Source organism: Coenobita brevimanus, chromosome 43, assembly GCF_032717465.1.
Source record: "Coenobita brevimanus isolate Jiangsu-jjx chromosome 43, ASM3271746v2, whole genome shotgun sequence".
In the NCBI taxonomy this organism is placed as follows: Eukaryota; Metazoa; Arthropoda; class Malacostraca; order Decapoda; family Coenobitidae; genus Coenobita; species Coenobita brevimanus.
In genome coordinates, this window is record NC_136996.1 from 7,840,645 (window position 1) to 7,858,934 (window position 18,290).

General features: G+C 44.3%; 2 protein-coding genes across 4 annotated transcripts in view; both read left to right on the plus strand.

Moving 5' to 3' along the window:
• The window catches only part of LOC145397813 (uncharacterized), an 856,770-nt gene that overhangs the window by 760,538 nt on the left and 77,942 nt on the right, over window positions 1-18,290 (plus strand). For all 3 annotated transcript variants that reach the window (XM_080270837.1, XM_080270836.1, XM_080270838.1), the window contains exon 13: window positions 17,843-18,054. In XM_080270837.1, the coding sequence (XP_080126963.1) occupies window positions 17,843-18,054 (212 nt within the window). The remainder of the gene's footprint in view (window positions 1-17,842; window positions 18,055-18,290) is intronic.
• Window positions 13,062-16,655, plus strand: LOC145397724 (uncharacterized). The gene has a single exon (XM_080270738.1). It carries the CDS (start codon window positions 13,062-13,064, stop codon window positions 16,653-16,655), a length of 3,594 nt encoding a protein of 1,197 aa, XP_080126864.1.

The following is an 18,290-nucleotide window of genomic DNA, read 5'->3' on the forward strand; positions in this document are numbered from 1 at the left end:
GACCGCGGAAGAAAACGAGATGCTGGGGTGTGAAGTGGGTGGCTGGGGGTGAGCTCCCTTCTTGTGGCCTTACCTACCGGCCTCTTGCTCTTCCCGTCACCTGCCGCAGCATCACACACACACACACACCTTCTCCTCCTCCCTTCACAACACCTACACAGACACATAACACACCTGCGATACACCCCTTGCCCGGAGTTTTCTGTTTACCAGTGAGGACCCGCGTGCTGGAGGAATGCCGTGGATGTAAAAGCCAGGTGGCCAGAGAAAACGGAATGCCACATACGCGTGTTTTGGTTGTATCGATGGTGTTTTCCTGCCTTTGATGGTATGACCAGAAAAGGCATGTTGTGAAAGAAAGTAACGAGCCATCATTTTAGTGAAGCTCACGTGTGGACAGAAATGAGAACTACTTAGACGTCTGAGTGTTGTCATGAAAAGAACCAGATGTAAATTATCTCCACAGTGCCCTTAGACACTAACCAGACATGACAGTGGCGTTTGTCAGGTCTTGAGGACACCGTCAGTGGAAAGGGTTCATACTAACAAGCAGAGAAGTGTACCGTGACGTTCAAGAGCTTCCGCATGCTTGAAGAGTAACATGTATTTTTATGAGTTGCAGAGACTGTATGATAGTCCTCTAAAATTGAGCTATAATGAACAGTGTCAGGCTGTGTAAAAGCTTTAATCTAGGTGTCACAGGAGCTTCTGTAGCGTCTCTTCCTTAGCCATATATTTTGCAAGTTACGTACATTACTCTGTTTCGCTGCTACATAACGTTATTCTCGTTTTCTTTTGACTCAGCCTACGTCGCAATATACACATAACGCAAAGCAGAATATCAGAGTGAAATACAAATTATAGTTGGAAAAGAGAAAGGGGCTGCAAAGTCTCCTATGTCGTGTAGAATAGGGTCATGTGCCTGGACATCTGAGTCATTTGCCTTTATATCGCCAGGGAAAAAAATATGAGAGTTAGTTTTGGGGCTTCAGCGTGTGCCATGATGTGCAAGGACCGATGTTCAAGTGATGAGGGTGACAAACAGACAAATGAATGCGAGGAATTTATAGCCTCTTTGACAGCCACAAACTTAGCTATTGTGTCATAAAGAGAGAGAGAGAGAGAGAGAGAGAGAGAGAGAGAGAGAGAGAGAGTAAACTAACTATATTCCTACCTGATTTTAAATGGTTATCGATGGATTGGGAGGAACAAAGAATGGGTATTATATGATATCCAAACATAACCAAAATATGAATAACGAAGAAGTATACGCAGCACAGGGCAAAGAAATAAAGTGAGAGAGAGAGAGAGAGAGAGCAGTAGAGACAAATAAACAAGGTAGGCCGGGAGAAGAGATAAGGAAGGGAGGAATGAAGACAAAAACATGAGTAGAGACTGACGTAAACAAAGAGCCATATTTTCGTTATTCCTCCATTCCGCTGATATATTGTACATTCTTGCTATCTCTCGACGATATTATTCATCTGAGGACAGACTTTCTTATCCCCTCTTCTACTGTGCGGTTCTCTGAACGAAAATAAAAAATAGTAGCAGTGAGAGAGACACGAAATAACATACAGTAAAGAAATAAATAAACTACAGTAAGTAAAATGATAATGAGACAAGATTTATAAAATGTAAACTTAAATGTAGAAGAAATTATGGGAGACATGCAAGTAAATGAAGACAAATGGAGCGTAGACTTAGAGATGAAAGAAGGAAGTAGTTATAAGATCAAGTAGGCTAATCAAGAGGCAACGAAACATAAGAAGCCTAACAATAAACTAAGCGAAGAGAGAGCGAAACACAGGTAATGGATGTAAAATGGTCTAACATAAACACAGAGAGGCAGTGAGAAGGTGAAGCGACAGGATGAGAGACATGAAGATGAGACCAGGAATACATTGCACACACAGAACGAAAAGAGACAAAGAGGCAGATTGTAAATAAGTGAGTTAGAGTACATGTTGGAGAAAGATCCTGAAAAATGCGATAACAAACCTGATAAGAGTAGGAGTAAATTGTACACCTACTATCGAGAAATAAAAAGACTACATAAAAAAACACATGAGGTGCAAAGGTGAAGAGAAATAAGGGTACCAGATATGAAATAGCTGCAGGAAGAGGGTGGGTTTCAGGTATCGGGAGATTAAAGAGAAAGGGTAAATATAGCAGAGACATACCGAAGAAAACATGGGAACAAAGGAACAGAGATAAGAGAAAGAAAACGTCTTGATAAGAGTAATTCGGTGAAATATAAATTATGTCGCGTGAACAGCATACACTCTCTTTTATTTCAGTATTAACATTTTTAGTAGCGTAGTTAGGAAGTGGGGACTGACTCAAGACGTGCGTGTTTGCTTGTGTGTGTGCGGTGTGTGTGAGTATATTCATGAATGCATGTGTGCGTGCGTATGTGCGTAAGTGCATATTGTATGTGTGTGTGTGTGTGTGTGTGTGTGTGTGTGTGTGTGTGTGTGTGTGTGTGTGTGTGTGTGTGCTTGCGTGCGTGCCAGCGTGCATGCATATTGTGTGCTTGTGTGCACGTGTGCCTGAGTGTGTGTGTGTGTGTGTGTGTGTGTGTGTGTGTGTGTGTGTGTGTGTGTGTGTGTGTGTGTGCATATTGTGTGCGCGTGTGCCTGTGTGTGTGTGTGTGTGTGATTGTGTGTGTGTGTGTGTGTGTGTGTGTGTGTGTGTGTGTGTGTGTGTGTGTGTGTGTGTGTGTGTGTGTGTGTGTGTGTGTGTGTGTGTGTGTGTGTGTGTGTGTGTGTGTGTGTGTGTGTGTGTGTGTGCGCGTGTGCCTGTGTGTGTGTGTATGCATATTGTGTGCGCGTGTGCCTCTGTGTGTGTGTGTGTGTGTGTGTGTGTGTGTGTGTGTGTGTGTGTGTGTGTAGCACACCGTTCAACCTCCCAACCTCCATATCTCCTGGCCCTGTATCTCACATCTCTCCTACCTTGCTGTGACATGCCGCACAGAGAGAAGCACCCTAGACGCGCAGAGCAGAGAAGCAGGTGAAATGCTTTTGTCCTGGACTAGTCATGCGTGCGATAAATAACAATAAACAAAGGGAAGATAGTAAAGAAGAGGAGTCAGGATGACTCACGGAGCGAGAAGAAGTCATGGTATTAGTGGACTGGTGAAGAGATACAGATGAACGCGGAGAATATATAACGATTACGAGAGAGACAAGCAGAAACATGAGAGGAAGGAAAGACTGTAATGGGAAGGATGTAGTGGGAATATAGAAAAACTCAGGAGGACAGAGTAAGCCAATCAGGAAAGAGGCCACACTAGATGAGAATGGGGTCAGGGTGAAAAAGAAAGATTGGAGGACAGAGGGAAATACGGCGAAGGAGAGACTGTCCATTGAATGAGCTGGTGGTGAGATAACGAGAGACGGGACAGAGAGAGAAGATAAGAGAAAAAGAGAGACTATAATGTGAATGAGTGGGCGGAGAGATAACGAGGAGTAGGAGAGCAGACAGAATTTTGAAACATGAATGGGGCGAGGCTGGGAAATAACGTTGACAGGAAGGAAAATAAGAGAGATTTAAAGAATTGCAGTAGAGGCAGAAAGATTAAGAAGAAATAATCAAAGACAAGGAAACACATAAGGAAAAATAAAGATAAAGGATGGGGAAAAGGGAAGGAGAGTATTGTGGCAAGGTGATGTTAAATATAACGAAGAGATAATGAAAGATGGCAGAACGGGAAGAAAGATGGGGACAAGAAGAGGGCAATATTAGATGATAGTGAGAAACGAAAACAAACACATGTAGACATAGACAAGATACGAGTAAGAAGGGTGACATAGTAGTAGAGGGTTGTGACTGGGAGATAACTAAAGACAGGACGGGTAGATGGATAAAGATAAAAAAGAAAATGAGATACAGGAGGGCAAAGAACGACATCGTAAACAGAGAATGAAGGCAGGGTATGAGAGGTTGGCGGTGGATTAAAAAAAAAATAAAGCACAAAGATAAGGGCAGAGATTACAAAGACAGCAAAATACAGAGGGGTGGAGAAGGAAATAATAAACAGGAAGCGTACCAGTGTAGGAGACGGTGATGACAGAGATAACGAGGGACAGGACAGACACCTAGATAAGGGCTAAGGTAGTTAACAAAAATAACGTAACACAGGACATAATTAATCCTGAGGGAAAGCATTGTAGGATAAGATGGTGGTAGAAAGATAACGATAAACAGAAGGAAAGGCAGCTAGATAAGGCAAAGATAACCAAAACAACATAGGAAAGGAGGACACAGGGTATAAACCAGAGGAAGAGCATTATAGGAGAGGGTAGTGGCGAGGAGAAACACATGGAAGATAGCAGGCATAGTTACATGATGCCCTACCAACTCTGCTGCCATCGTAAACGTTCCTCCTTATCGTCCACAAAAGTTGTTTACGACCCGCTCTGTGCCATGTGTCGCTCATGCCGGCGTTGGGGAGAGAGCGCGGCGTTGAGTGAAGTGGTGTTGAGAGGTGTTGTGATGAGGGAAATGACGTTGAGTGAAGTGGGGGTGAGTGCTGAGGTGTTGTGTAGTGATGAGCGAGATGGCGTTGAATGAACTGGCGTGAGTGAAGTGGTGTTGGGTAGTGTGATGATGAATGAAGTGATGTTGAGTAGTGTGGTGATGAGTGAAGTGGTGCTGTGATGAGCTAAGTGGCTTTGAGTGAAATGATGTTTAGTAGTATAGTGATGAATGAAACGGATATGAGTGGAGTGGTGTTGAGTAGTGAAGTGATGAGTGCAATGGTGTTGAGTGGGGTAGTAATGAGTGAAATGATGTTGAGTGGAGTAGTGATGAGTGAAATGGTGTTGAGTGGTGTACCGTAGTGGTGAATGAAATGGTGTTGAGTGGTGTAGTAATGAGTGAAATGGTGTTGAGTGGTGTAGTAATGAGTGAAATGGTGTTGAGTGGTGAAGTGATGAGTGAAATGGTATTTAGTGTAGTGATGAGTAGTGTAGTGATGAGTGAAATGGATAGTGAAGTGATGATGAGTATGGTGGTGATGAGTGAATTGGTACTGAGTAGTTCAGTGATGAGTGAAGTGGGTGTTGAATAGTCTAGTGATGAGCGAAGCAGTTTTGAATGATGCTGAGTACTGTAGTGATGAGTAAATTGGTGATCAGTAGTGTAGTGATGAGTGAAGTGATGGTGAGTACTGTAGTGATAATTGAAGTGGTGCTGAGTAATGTAGTGATGAGCGAAACAGATCTGAGTGATGTTGAGTAATGTAGTGGTGAATGAAGTGGTGTTGAGTAGTATAGTGATGAGTGAAATGGATTTGATCGAAGTGATATTGAGTACTGTAGTGATGAATGAAATGGTGTTGAGTAGTGTGGTGATGAGTGAAATGGATTTGAGTGAAGTGATGATGAGTATTGTAGTGATGAGTGGTGTTGAGTCGTGTAGTGATGAGCAAAACAGATATGAATGGAGTAATGTTGAGTACTGTAGTGATGAATGAATTGATGTTGAGTGGTATAGCGATGAGTGAAGTGGTATGTAGTGGTGTTGCATGGTGATGAGTGAACTAGCGTTGTGTGAAGTGGTGATGAGTAAAGAAGCACTGAGTCATGTGGCCTAGGGGGAAAGTAATGAGGATGGGTAAAATGATATTGCTGAATAACTTTTGTCATTGAGTGAAGTGCTGATGAATACAGTGGAGTTGAGAGTTGTGAGTGGAGTGATGCGTGAAGTAGCTGAGTGAGGCTTTGAATAAAATGGTAGTGAATGGTCTCGATTGAAGAAACTGCTTTGCTGAATAGAGGCATGGAAATGAAAAAGCGTGAAGGAGGTTAATTAGGGCATAAAGTGGTGTTGATGGAGATGATTGTGACCCTGAGTTAAGTGGCAAGAGAAAAAAAGTAGTACTAAGTGAAAGCAGCATTAGGTAAAGTATAGTCGCACGGTAAAGTGGTGTATCTATTCCTCTAAAGCCAGACGGTTTCATCTCACTCCATCTCTTCATCTCATTCTTGGTCTTCCCCTATCCCACCCCCCTGTCTCCCCCTCTCCCGCTCAGCCTCCTTAGATGCACTGTCTTGTTCATTCTCTCACTGCTCATTTTTTCTCCACATGGCCAGACCATCTCATAGTACTGAGAATGATGTTGCTGAGTGATAGGTAAGGTGATGAGGTTTGAGTACTCTGATGACAGTGAAGGGTTAAGTGAAAATGAACTTTGTTGATGTTGGACACAGTGGTGGTAGTTAAGTTAATGGATTTTTTTTTGTATATGTGTATACTTTACCATATCATCTCCTTTTCTTTCACTGTCTTCCTTCACACTCTTATTGTAGCAGTGTTGCGTTAGTCTTTCGGGATTATCTGTATTATGCTGGATATTGACTTTCTTTAGCTCTACCTGCATTCACTTAAGGAGGCCATGCAGCATCCAATGAAATGAAGCACACCCGTTCCTCTCGTGATTAGCTGTTTATTGCAGTAGTTAACTGTTATTTCCAGCTTTTTATGTCTTGTCGCTGAAAAAATGAAAGGTACATAAAATGGAAAGTTTTTACCTTTGATTCCTATTTTTTTTTTTTTAAGAAGAGGCGATGAGGTTAACTGAAGATAGCTGTAGTGGTGACAGGGGAATTGTTGGTGATGATTAATATCCTGGCCTTGCGTAAAGTTATGACGGAGGGAAAGTGGCGAGGAATTAAATTTGTGTGAGGGCAAAGTGGTGGCGGTGGGCAGGTGCAGAAGGTGGGGAGCCGTGCGTGGCGTGGGGGTCCCTGAGGAAGTCGCAGTATTTCACCACCTCGCTTTCATTTCGCCACAGAAACTCGCACCAACTCCGTCACAGGAACTTTTAGTCTTTGTTCTTCATAGCCCAAATGTCACAAAGCCATCCATTTTCGTTATTTATTCTGCGCCATATATAACTCATATCTTCATTCGAGATTCTGCAAATGTTCAAAGAATTCTTACATAGTGTTGTTGCGAAGTTATTTGCCGAGTCACAGTTAATGATTTTCCATAGAATCACATTGTTTATTACATACAACGCAAAGACACGTATGTTTTGAATTATTTTTACATCCAACATTTTTCCCATATCTTCCAGCTCCTTGAATTCTGATGGTACGGGAAATATTGGTGTCAGGTTAAAGGTCAACCATTCAGTGCTTGAATTTGCTGTACATAAGATTTTACAGGGTAAGGTACTTAGCTTACTGTTCCGCCTACCATCTCATTGATCCAAATTCTACGGGTTTCCTATTTACTTTTTGAATATGTCCTCAGATAGCCCCTATTTTCGTCGCTAAGAGATAAAAAGATTAAAATGAAACGCACCTCTCAGTTTGTCTAAGATCTCTGCGCTTCTTGTAACTCAAATATCGTAGAACAGTATAATTTCATTTTAATGTTGCATATTCCTTCCAACTGTCATATCTAAGAGGACTAAAGGCATTCCTGTCTGGCTGAAATAAAACGCTTGTCACAACTATGCATAAGTGTGGCCGAGATATATGGCCAAGATGGTATCGTTTGTCATCGCTCCTCGCCGCCGTCGTTGCTAAATTGGCGACCAGACCCAAGATTTGTGGCCCTTTCCCCCTCTGAACCCTGTGCTGGTGGGCGCCAAGTAAGATATATGAAGGAGGCTCGAGGGGGTCACCGACTTAAGAGAGCATCGCCATCATCACCATCCCTCAACATCACAGGGTTTCTGTTGCCGCCCCTCGATAGATCGTGCCAGGGTTCATGGATGGTCGTTACGCAAGGTTGGGATAGGTCAGTGTGGTTGGATCGATAGAGACTGGTCTTTACGTTAGGTAAGGTTAAGATAGTTCAGTAAGTTTAGGCTTGGGTGGATGCATCGTGGTTGGTTTTTAGGTGAGGACTGATTAGAGCAATGTAATTTGAGTCACGGAGGGTCGTTACGTAAGACTGGGTGGGATCAGGTTTGCTTGATCTTTCATAAATGGATATTAGGTTAGGTTAGGTCGGGGGTTGTGGAGTCATGGAGTCATAAGGTTTGGTTTGGTTTGCGTGGTTGGATCAATCATGGCTGGTCAAAAAGAAAGGTGTTTTAGGTTAGGTTAGGTTGAACTTGAGTAGTTGGGTCATGGTTGGTTGGTAGGGTGGGATGGGTTAGGGTGGAGTGATAAGTGATGGAGTGTCATTACGGAAGGCTGGGCCAGATTAGGGTAACTGGAGCGATCATGACTGGTCGTTATGTTATGTTATCTGAGGTTTAATTAGATCTCGTTCGCCTAGGTAGGTAGGGTAGTGTCTGGATGATTGAGGGTTGCTAGGTAAGGCTAGAATTAGTTAAGCTGAGTAAGCTATGGTAATCTGGTCATAACCTGTTAGCATAGGTTAAGTTAGGTTAGTGTATTATGGTTGAATCATGGCTGGTTGTTAAGGTATATTAAGATAGGGTGGACGAAGGTGCAGTAGGACTGAGCTTTCGGACTATGATGGGTCGTTAGATTAAATTATAGGTATTGTTGTTGGATTATGTTAGGTCCCTAGGGATTCGACTTATTGAGCATTCTAGAGGCTAATAGTTGTTGTGGCGTTAAATGGGTTTAATTTGTCATGCTCCATCTACACTATGAAACATGAAATTATTGTTATGAAAGTTTGTGTGTGTGTGTGTGTGTGTGTGTGTGTGTGTGTGTGTGTGTGTGTGTGTGTGTTATAGTAAGAAAATTAACATTCACTAGTTCAAAATTAAATATCCAACAGATGATATCACGATTTAAAAGGAATTTGTGGGCTAATCCCGACCAGCCATACAAAGAAAGAGAATGGGTAAAGTTCAGTGGGGCAGGTCAGTATCGTACCCATCCCCACCACTGCTCCCCCGTACCACCACCTATGTACACAACTCTGCCTCCCTCACAACCATTATCCCCCTCAACTCCACCACCACCACCACTGTCCCCCCTCCACTTACCTCCTCACAATTTCATTACCATCACAGTCCCTCATGACCTCCACCTCTCAACACCTCCCACACCATCCCCACCATTACCTTCCACATTACCTCCACCACACTATCCTCCCCACTGCCTCCCTCTTAAACTCCACTACCACCTCCATCCCCTTGGACTCCACTATCACTACGAACACTCCCCCCTTTTATACCCCTACAATTTCACCACCAACACCATCACTCATCATCCCCTTCATCAACACCCACTTCAATATCCTTTCCAGTACCTCCCCCATAAACCCCACCATCACCACCATCCCTCTTCACCACCTTTTTACTGTATATCTCCGACATCATCGTCCTCACTGCCTCCCTCATAACAACCACACAAGGGTTAATCATTTTGGTCAGTTTTTATTATAATCGCGAGTACCAAAAAAATTCACCAAACGCAACATTTAGAGTAATTGATTTACGAATTACAGACCCAATAACAATTCTGTTAAGTATCATTGATGGACTTTAAAAAACATTGTGAAGGATGAAAAAGAAGGGAAATACTGGAATTTTTAGTTTTTAAGTGAAGAGAGCACTGCTGATAAGAAAAAACGGGAACAGTGCAAAGAAAATGGTTGGACCCTGGAAAACACACACACACACACACACACACACACACACACACACACACACACACACACACACACACACACACACACACACACACACACACACACACACACACACACACACACACACACACACACACACACACACACACACACACACACACACACACACACACACACACACACACACACACACACACACACACACACACACACACACACACACACACACACACACACACACACACACACACACACACACACACACACACACACACACACACACACACACACACACACACACACACACACACACACACACACACACACACACACACACACACACACACACACACACACACACCGTGGGGTGTTAACATCTCAGAGATAGCAGTTCTCTGCCAACAGATGCGGCAGGCTGAGAAAATTGGTTTAAGTTACAGCGCTGGGTGACCTCGTGGGAGATAAATTGGAGAGGGGCGCCAGACCTACCTAAGGGCACAACCCGATACACAGGGTCGGCAGCGAGGCCTAGGGCGAGTGGTAGGAACAAGGGCGGGGAAAGAGAAAGGAGGCCAGTTTATATGCATGAGAAGAGCGAAATACTGGTGCAAAAATGATCAGAATAACTTGAAAATGTTGACCACTTTCCATGCAAGCATATCCTGAATTATATAAAAAATGCATGTACGAAAATAACTGTAAAGCTAAAAATAATAGGACATCAGGTACAACCAGGCACAAGTTAGCCAAACCCTAGCGAGGTTAGGCGTAGAAGAATGGGATGCTAGGCTACCTTAGTCCAAAACACTGAAGGGTGGGTGACTGCCAAAAGCCGCTAGTGGCATTACGTGACTAAAAAACTTCCAGCTGCTTCTTGGGGATCTGAACAGCTGAATATGACACATACTGTAAACTTCACCTGAGGACAGACCACTGAAACCGAGCATTCTGAATTAACACGCTTAGTACGATGATTGCTAATTTATTCTTGCACCACCAGTTATTAAATTCATGTTAGGAGTTAGGAAGAATATCAATTACACCATTCACAAGACTCCCTTCAAATAAACAGAATTACATGGGTGAGACAAAGATACTAAACCAGTACTTTAAATATATTTGTAATTGAATTAGTTGCTATCTCCTTCTACACCGTGACTTTTTCAGCGTTGAATAATATCGCGTGAGGGTAGCATGAACAAAATTTCAAGGCGTCGTCGTTTTCAAGGTGGATAATCAGATTTCATAGAAGTCACCCCAAGAAGAGTTAGAATACTCTACTCCATTTTCGTCTTGGTTATTCCCAACTCCCCACACCCTCTTCCTCACTCCCACTCCCGTCTCTCACCCTCAGCCTCACCCACGCTCACTACCCCCACCTCTCATTCCCTCTCACTTTACCCCCTATCTTCGCCCTCACTATCCCTCGCTCCATAACCGCACGCCAACCTACTTACCACCCCCCATCCTTACCTGTACTTTCCATCTCCCACTACACACTCCCTCTTACCATTCGCACCCACACTGCAAACCTTCATGCTCCTCCACACCTTCATCTTCCAGTCCCCACTCCCCACTCTGTCATCACTCCCACCCCCACTGCCATTTTCACTCTCCCCCATCCCCTACTCCCCTCTCTAACTTTCACCCGTACCCCTACTGACTCTCCTCTCACCATCCACCACTACCCTCACCTTCATCCCTCACTTTCATCCTCACCCTCACCCCCAACCCCAAGTTTTCGTGCGCCTGCCAGAGTAGATTCCTTATTCTGGTATTTATTAGGCCTCAGGAATTTCCCTCAAAGAATCCCAATAGCTTACCCTCTTCGCGGCCGCAATTTTCAATATAATTTGCATGGAAGGGAGTCTCTACGTTCTCTTTCTTGCAGCTCACAATTTTCTCCAGCCCTGTGTACGCGTCCGCGGATTCCATTTTTATATGCATATTTTTCGTCTAAGTTATTTTTCTGGGACACTGGGAAAGTTTATCATGTTCTTCCTTTTTCGCTTTATATTTTTGTCGTCGCCTCTTTGTCTTTGTCTTTTCCAACACAATTCTTGTCTTAAAATCCATTATCTGCATAATGTTTCCAGTTCTCATTTCTCTCTCTCTCTCTCTCTCTCTCTCTCTCTCTCTCTCTCTCTCTCTCTCTCTCTCTCCTGCTATTTGCGCTTCTCCACCCGATCAAATTTTAGTTTTATAGACTAGGTTAATGCTTTTCACAGTCATCTGTTGATTTGTATGGTATAATGTTCCCTGTAAACGCTCTTTCCATTTAAGTCATCCTCTTCATTGCAAACTACTATATGTGAAGCAGTTCCTAAAATTCCTTCCTTTTGTGTTACACTCATTTATGTTGCCCTTTCCTCGCTGTTGTTACCTGCGTCCTCACGTGTGTGCTTGATATCGACCCGGTATGGGCTGCAGGGTCGGTGTTTAGGAGGGAAGCTGCCAGGGCCACTCTCACACCCGCCCACACTGTAAACAAAATGAATAGGCGTTTCCTGTTGGCGCTCCAGGCTGTTTAACTATCCAACACAGTTTCTGGGTCGCGTCGTCTAAAAAATGTCTCATATTTCTGCACCAAAAACATTTTTAGATTTTCTTTCCGCCACGCACATATTCCATCATTTTCATTATTAAAAACGAACGAGCATTTGAGTTTCAGAGCTAAAAAAGACATGGATGAACTCTGGTGGTGTGAAATCTCTTGCTTATCTAGGGCATGTCAATTGAACCACTGACGAGCACGTGGTGGTGTGACGTACTCTCTCTCCCCCCTCCTCTCCCCCCACTCGCAACTTAGCAGCTTGACTCCGATGACGTAATTCTGCTTTCAGTCTAACAACCTGCCGATGACGTCTTTCAGCTTTGGAGAATTTTTGAACTTTAGGGAATTCCTTCACTGTGAATGGTCTCCCAGAAATGGAATAAATTCGTCTGCATAGAGGAAGAGTAAAACACAAACACGTGGGAGGGTTACATTAGCAGTGCCCACCTATCTTTACCCGGATGATAAAGATATCTGACTATCTGATAGGTAGTGTGAAATGTATGTGTAAGCAAAACGGCAAAAAATGTGTGTGTGTGTGTGTGTGTGTGTGTGTGTGTGTGTGTGTGTGTGTGTGTGTGTGTGTGAGGTAGAGCTAGGCGACCTGAGTGATGTGTGAACAAATGTTTGATCCATTCCATTAGGCATGCTGTTAATAGTTCTCTCTCGTTCGTGTTTTCTCTTTCCTTGTTTTCTCCCTCTGTTTCACACCACGTACGTAGAAGAATGTCAGGATGGTCATGATTATTACTATGGCATTTTTGTTGTTTAGTGAATGAGTGAGAGTTCAGGTGTTACTGATAGACATTTACTGATTTACTTGTTAATGAATTCCTTATCACTTTATCAATGTTGTTTTGGTGTTTGATGTTTAATGAAGGTCGTAACGTGAGTGCGGCGTCAGTGCCAGAGTGCCGTTGGCGGGCACTGGTGAGCTCATGACTGGCTCCGCACGCGACCACCAGTGCACATTATGTTTGGTTTCTTCAAAAATAAAAAGGACAAAACTGTGACCAAAGAGAAAAACTGTGAAACCCCTAATAAGGACAAGAAAAAAGACAAATCGAATAATAAAGAGGAGAAGGAAGCCAAAGTAGCGCTACGAAAGGGCAAGGAAGAAAAGTCCTCAAAATCGATCTTTCGAAAAAGTAAATCGATCGAGAGAACCAAGGAGGGAAGCGTCGACTCATCAGCCGCAAGGAAAAGTCAGAGTTCCGATGGGAGGGATTCAGGTGAGTGGGCGGACAGCGACCACGATCCGCTGTCTCGCCAGAATAGCACCGCCACTGAGGGTGAGGAAGATACCGCCTTTCCCTCAGCCACCACCAGGCATAGCGGCGAATACCAGTCCCGCCCATCCTCGCCCACCTCACCTCTCAACCAGTCCCAGGATGTAGCTGTTGTTGCTGCTGCTGCTCACACTCCTCCTCCAGCTCAAGAGTTCTCATTCCTTTCAAAAGGCCGTGATATTAAGGGTAGCAGCAAATCCGGTGGTTTGCTCTCTGCTGCATTTATTCCAAGTATCTCAACGTTTGCAGGAGCTGTTGGATATCCACAGCCTCACAGGAATGGCTTACCTGAACTGCAAAGCAAGTGTGAAAACCAGGTAGTATCTCCCGCACTCGAAACCAGTAAGGGGTCAGGGAATGCCACTCCTTTGGCAATGAAGCCACCACTCAACCCGCGGTTAATCGCGCCCAGAGGACCTTTTGTCAGCTCAGGGATTACACCACCTCTGCCGCCAGAAACATCTGGCTGCGAGAGAGACGAGGGCCGCCTGACACCTTCCCCGGGAGTAGTAACACCACCGTCGTCGCCTGGTTTGCCCCTCTCGCCGGCAGCATCACCCTACCAGCTTACTGCAAATTCTTCCTCCCGGCCCACTTCGCCAGATGGCCGAACCTCGATGCTATCTACTCCATCCAGCTCCACATCCAGCCTTTCCAGCATTTCCGCAAGACCCATATCTCCCTCCGGCCGCCGCACACCTCCAGGGCCGAGAATGGGAACCGGTGGTAGAATAACTTCATCTCCGACAGCTGGAAGGAAGACAGTGCGGACCAACATCAAGACCAATCCAACAGCTGCATCTCGCCGGGCTGGCTCTCGCTCACCTGTCAATCCTTCCTCCTCACCCTCACTCAGCAACTCCTCGATTTCTTTCATTGACGCTGACTGCTTGCAAACACCTCCATCTTCTCCACCCTCAGTCAGGCACATGCTCTCAGCTCAAGTATGTCCAGATTCCCCAGGCGAGCCTGGCTTTGCAGCGAGGCAAATGGGTAGTGTTTCTCAAAGGCTTGGTGCCTCTTCTTCACCTCTCGCGTCAGATAGGCCGGAGGTTCAGTCAAACACATCATTAAAGAATAAAGTAAGGACCAGATCCTCACCTTCGCCACCACCAAAGGTTAGTTTCTCTAGTGATACCAAACTAGAGTCGGTGAGCATGACACCCCAGAGAAGCACCTCACCAACTGTTGGCAAGTCTCGCCATTCCATATCATCCATGCATTCCCTGGAGTCAATACCAGAAAATGAAAGTGACGGACACACTTCTGGATCAAATACATTAGAAAAGACTCCTAACCCACGAGCAGTTTTAGGCTCCAGTCGTCTATCACCAATTCCTTCAACGACCAGAAATGATGATAAAATGTCATTGAGCGGACGCACAGGTCAGACAACACGTTACTCCGCCCCTGAACCCTCGTCAGAAAGGCAGATCAATCCAGGTGTAACGCATAAGAGGTCCTACTCCTTGACACCAGTGAACGAGGAGAAGTTCCTAAATGTTGTGCAAAATAAAGGTGGTATGAGTAACAACCCAAGTGACAGAAATGAAAACCCACAACTCTTCCCCAAATCACAGTCAAATACAAAGGATTGGGGAAGGTATTCAGGACCACGGAAAAGCGAAAGTGCAGTGAAAAATGAAAAAGAAATTCAAAATGAAAATATAAAGAAAAAAGTGTGTGAGGGAAAAGCTGCCACTTCGACGCCACCATATGATGGCAGCTCCTCCACCTCTGATGGGAAGAAAGTTGAAGCGAGCAGTACATCTACTCCGGCCACATCCAGGCAGCCAGCCATTGCGTCCTTGGCTAAAGTAAAAGATTCCGGGTCGGAAAAGATTGAAATGAAGAAAGCTGAATTCACAAAACCGGAGGGATCAGACGCAGTAAAAGTAATTCTGAAGGATCCGGTTGATGATAAAAGATCAGAGAAAATTCTCGGCTCTGCTGGAAATGCTGAGGCCGCCACTCATGTTATATTCAAAATTCCACTGTGTAGAAGTTCTGTAACAGAGAGTGAAGACAAAGATCAGAGAGTGTCATTAGAAATTCTGTCTGGGGATGAGGGTAATAGGAATAAGGAAGGAAAAGAGAAAGCCAAGGAGAGACCACGATCTGTTCCAGCTTCAAGAGAACTCAGGAGAGAAAAGTCTGACATAGCCCTGAGGCGAAGGCCATTGTCTGATGCAAGTGAGGAGAGGAAAAGGAGCTCCGAAAGGGATGGAGCCAAGGAAAGAGTGCGATATCGCTCGTCATCGTCCACACGACGCCACAGAATGCAAGGGGACCAGAAAGCCGGAGACTCGGGTACAACGGGCAGCACGAACAGTAATGAAGAGGAAGTTACTGTGCCTTGGCGTAGAAGAACAAGAAGCAGATCCCGTGCATCAGAAACAAGAGATACTTTGAGTTCAAGCAAAAGTTCGGCATCTAGTGACAAGAGTCAGATCACTGGGATAAAACAGAGCGAAATATCAGTTCACCAGGTAGAAGAATCTGGGAATACGGAGGTGACGGATGTAGGTGGTAGTGAAGAGGGAAGTCAGTCATTGGATGTCACTGCCCCTCCACGTCACAGGTCCAAGTCCCGAGGCTCCGATCGCAGGATGACGAGGTCAGTGATGTTGAGCGATATCCAGCGTGCCAACACTGCCACGAGTCCAGAGTCAGAGGGACCACAGGAGAAGCAAGAGAAACGCCGGACCAGATCCTCGTCTAGGCACTCTGAGACCACAGCCGGTGGCCCAGACGGTGATACAGGCAAGTCTCACAGGCCTCCACGGAGGAGATCTTTATCCACTAGTAGAAGGAAGACAGATGGCGTGACGGTGGAAAAGGAGGACAGCATCATGCGAATCAAAGTTCAGTTAGTGTCAGGCAAAAATGAAAGTACTTCCGCAACTACAAGCAGTGAGCAAAAAGTGATTCAGAGTGCTGATAACAAGAGTGTCAGTGATGAAGAAGGTATAAACAATACCGATGCAAATGTAAGTAAAGTTAATAAAGAAAACATCGAACACAATAAAACCATTGGATCTGATAATCTCAATATCGACAACAGAGATGAAAAAGGAATATCACTTGAAGAGGATAACATTAAACAGTGCAAAACAAAGGACGATAAACTATGCGAAATGGATGAGCTCAAGATCGTGGCAAAGAGATCGGTGGAAATGCAGACTCAGGAAGTCCAGTCGGCCTCGAAGGAATGTCAGACGGAGGGCGAGAGTGAGGCCAGGAGGCTGCTGAGTGAGGCCGAGGACAGAAGCAGGTAAACCGCGAATAAGATCAGCGTCCTCCTAATCTTTACTGTCCAGTGACGCACCTATTTTATTCTTGTTGCATCCAGACAAGTTTATTCAGCTTAAGGGAGATGTTTCCATTTTTTTTTTTCTGAAGCTACGTCAAACCCTCTAGTTCGAAAAGCGTATCTCCCAGACAGTGTGAAATCATTTGGAGCCAACAGGAATACAATAAAAAAATATGTCAACGGATTGAAAGAATAACTGTTTACTGTAGTTGATATCGTTGTTTATGGTAAATACTTATATGAGGCGTCTCACTCCTGTTGTGTACGTTGGGTGGCATGATACACATTAGGGCAGGTAATATAATATTCCTCGGAAACTTTTGTAATGTGTTGGAAGGCAGAATAGGACGTAATATTCTCTCTCTCTCTCTCTCTCTCTCTCTCTCTCTCTCTCTCTCTCTCTCTCTCTCTCTCTCTCTCTCTCTCTCTCTCTCTCTCTCTCTCTCGTCAGCGTTTTCCTGACGATTTTTACTTATCCTTGGGGAGATATCTGAGCTTTGAAATTCATATTAAAAGTTTCATTAACTCATTAAAACGAGAAACCTTGCCGAAAACAATATTGATGTAGAGAAGCTAAAAAAAAAAGTGCGTCACATAACTGAAGAGGTGAAAGTTTACTAGTTATGATTTTAATATAACAAGAGGGGAAGAAATAGCTATTGTGCCACCTAACAAGGAGATTTTTCATAGCAGGTAAATATGACTGCAGAACTGGGGCAACAAAATGTTGCACTAAAATGAATGAGTTCCTGTAAACTCGTCGTAAAAAGTTTACTTTTTGTGTAATTCATTTATGACCTGGCGCTACTGTACTGGCAAATATTCTTTAACTGATGCTCATTTTTTAGGATGTCAAAGGAATAACAGGAATCAGTAGGGATTAACTCATTTCAGCCAAAGGACGTCAGTTTTAATCTATTTTGCCACTACCAGACGATTTTATTTATTTTAGCAGTATCCCCTAGTAGCGGATGGCTAAATGAAGGCTGTACCTAACCTCTCCTAACTGAAAATGCCAAGAATATAACAGATATGCACCTCATCAGACAGAAAAGAATAGTATCTCGATTTATATCTTGCCTCTTACATGCTGCTGATATAAGTGAGCCCAGATATTCACCTGAAATAAAGAGTATCTTCTTCTCTCCCCAGGAAGGAATTGGCGGCGCAGGAGGAGCGGTACCAGAAGCAGGTAGACCAGCTGACACTATCCCTGGCGGAGAGTCAGGAGGAAGTGACTAAGCTGAAACAGACGCTTGACTCTCTGAGGAACGTCCAGGACACACTGAAGAAGTCTGAGGAGCTGCAGGAGAAGCTGTCCCTACTTCAGCAGGACGTGAGGGACAGGAATGCTCAACTGGACTGTGAGTACCGATTCTTGGCCTGGTGTAGTAAACGTGTCATGGCTATTGGCTATATTCTCGTCGGCTTGGAAGGCTTTCTAGCACCTCTTCTTTAACAGTGTATTACTGCATATGGTACAAACAGAAAATCAGTACCCTTTCCGGTTTTGTTTGCTGGTTATCTGAATGAACGGACCACGAATAATATAAGTCCTAACCAAATTAATGATTATCTTGATTGATACTTCATTCCCGTA

Bases quoted from the DNA above. Each gene is read 5' to 3' on its own strand.
- LOC145397724 (XM_080270738.1), top strand. From the start codon at position 13,062: ATGTTTGGTTTCTTCAAAAATAAAAAGGACAAAACTGTGACCAAAGAG.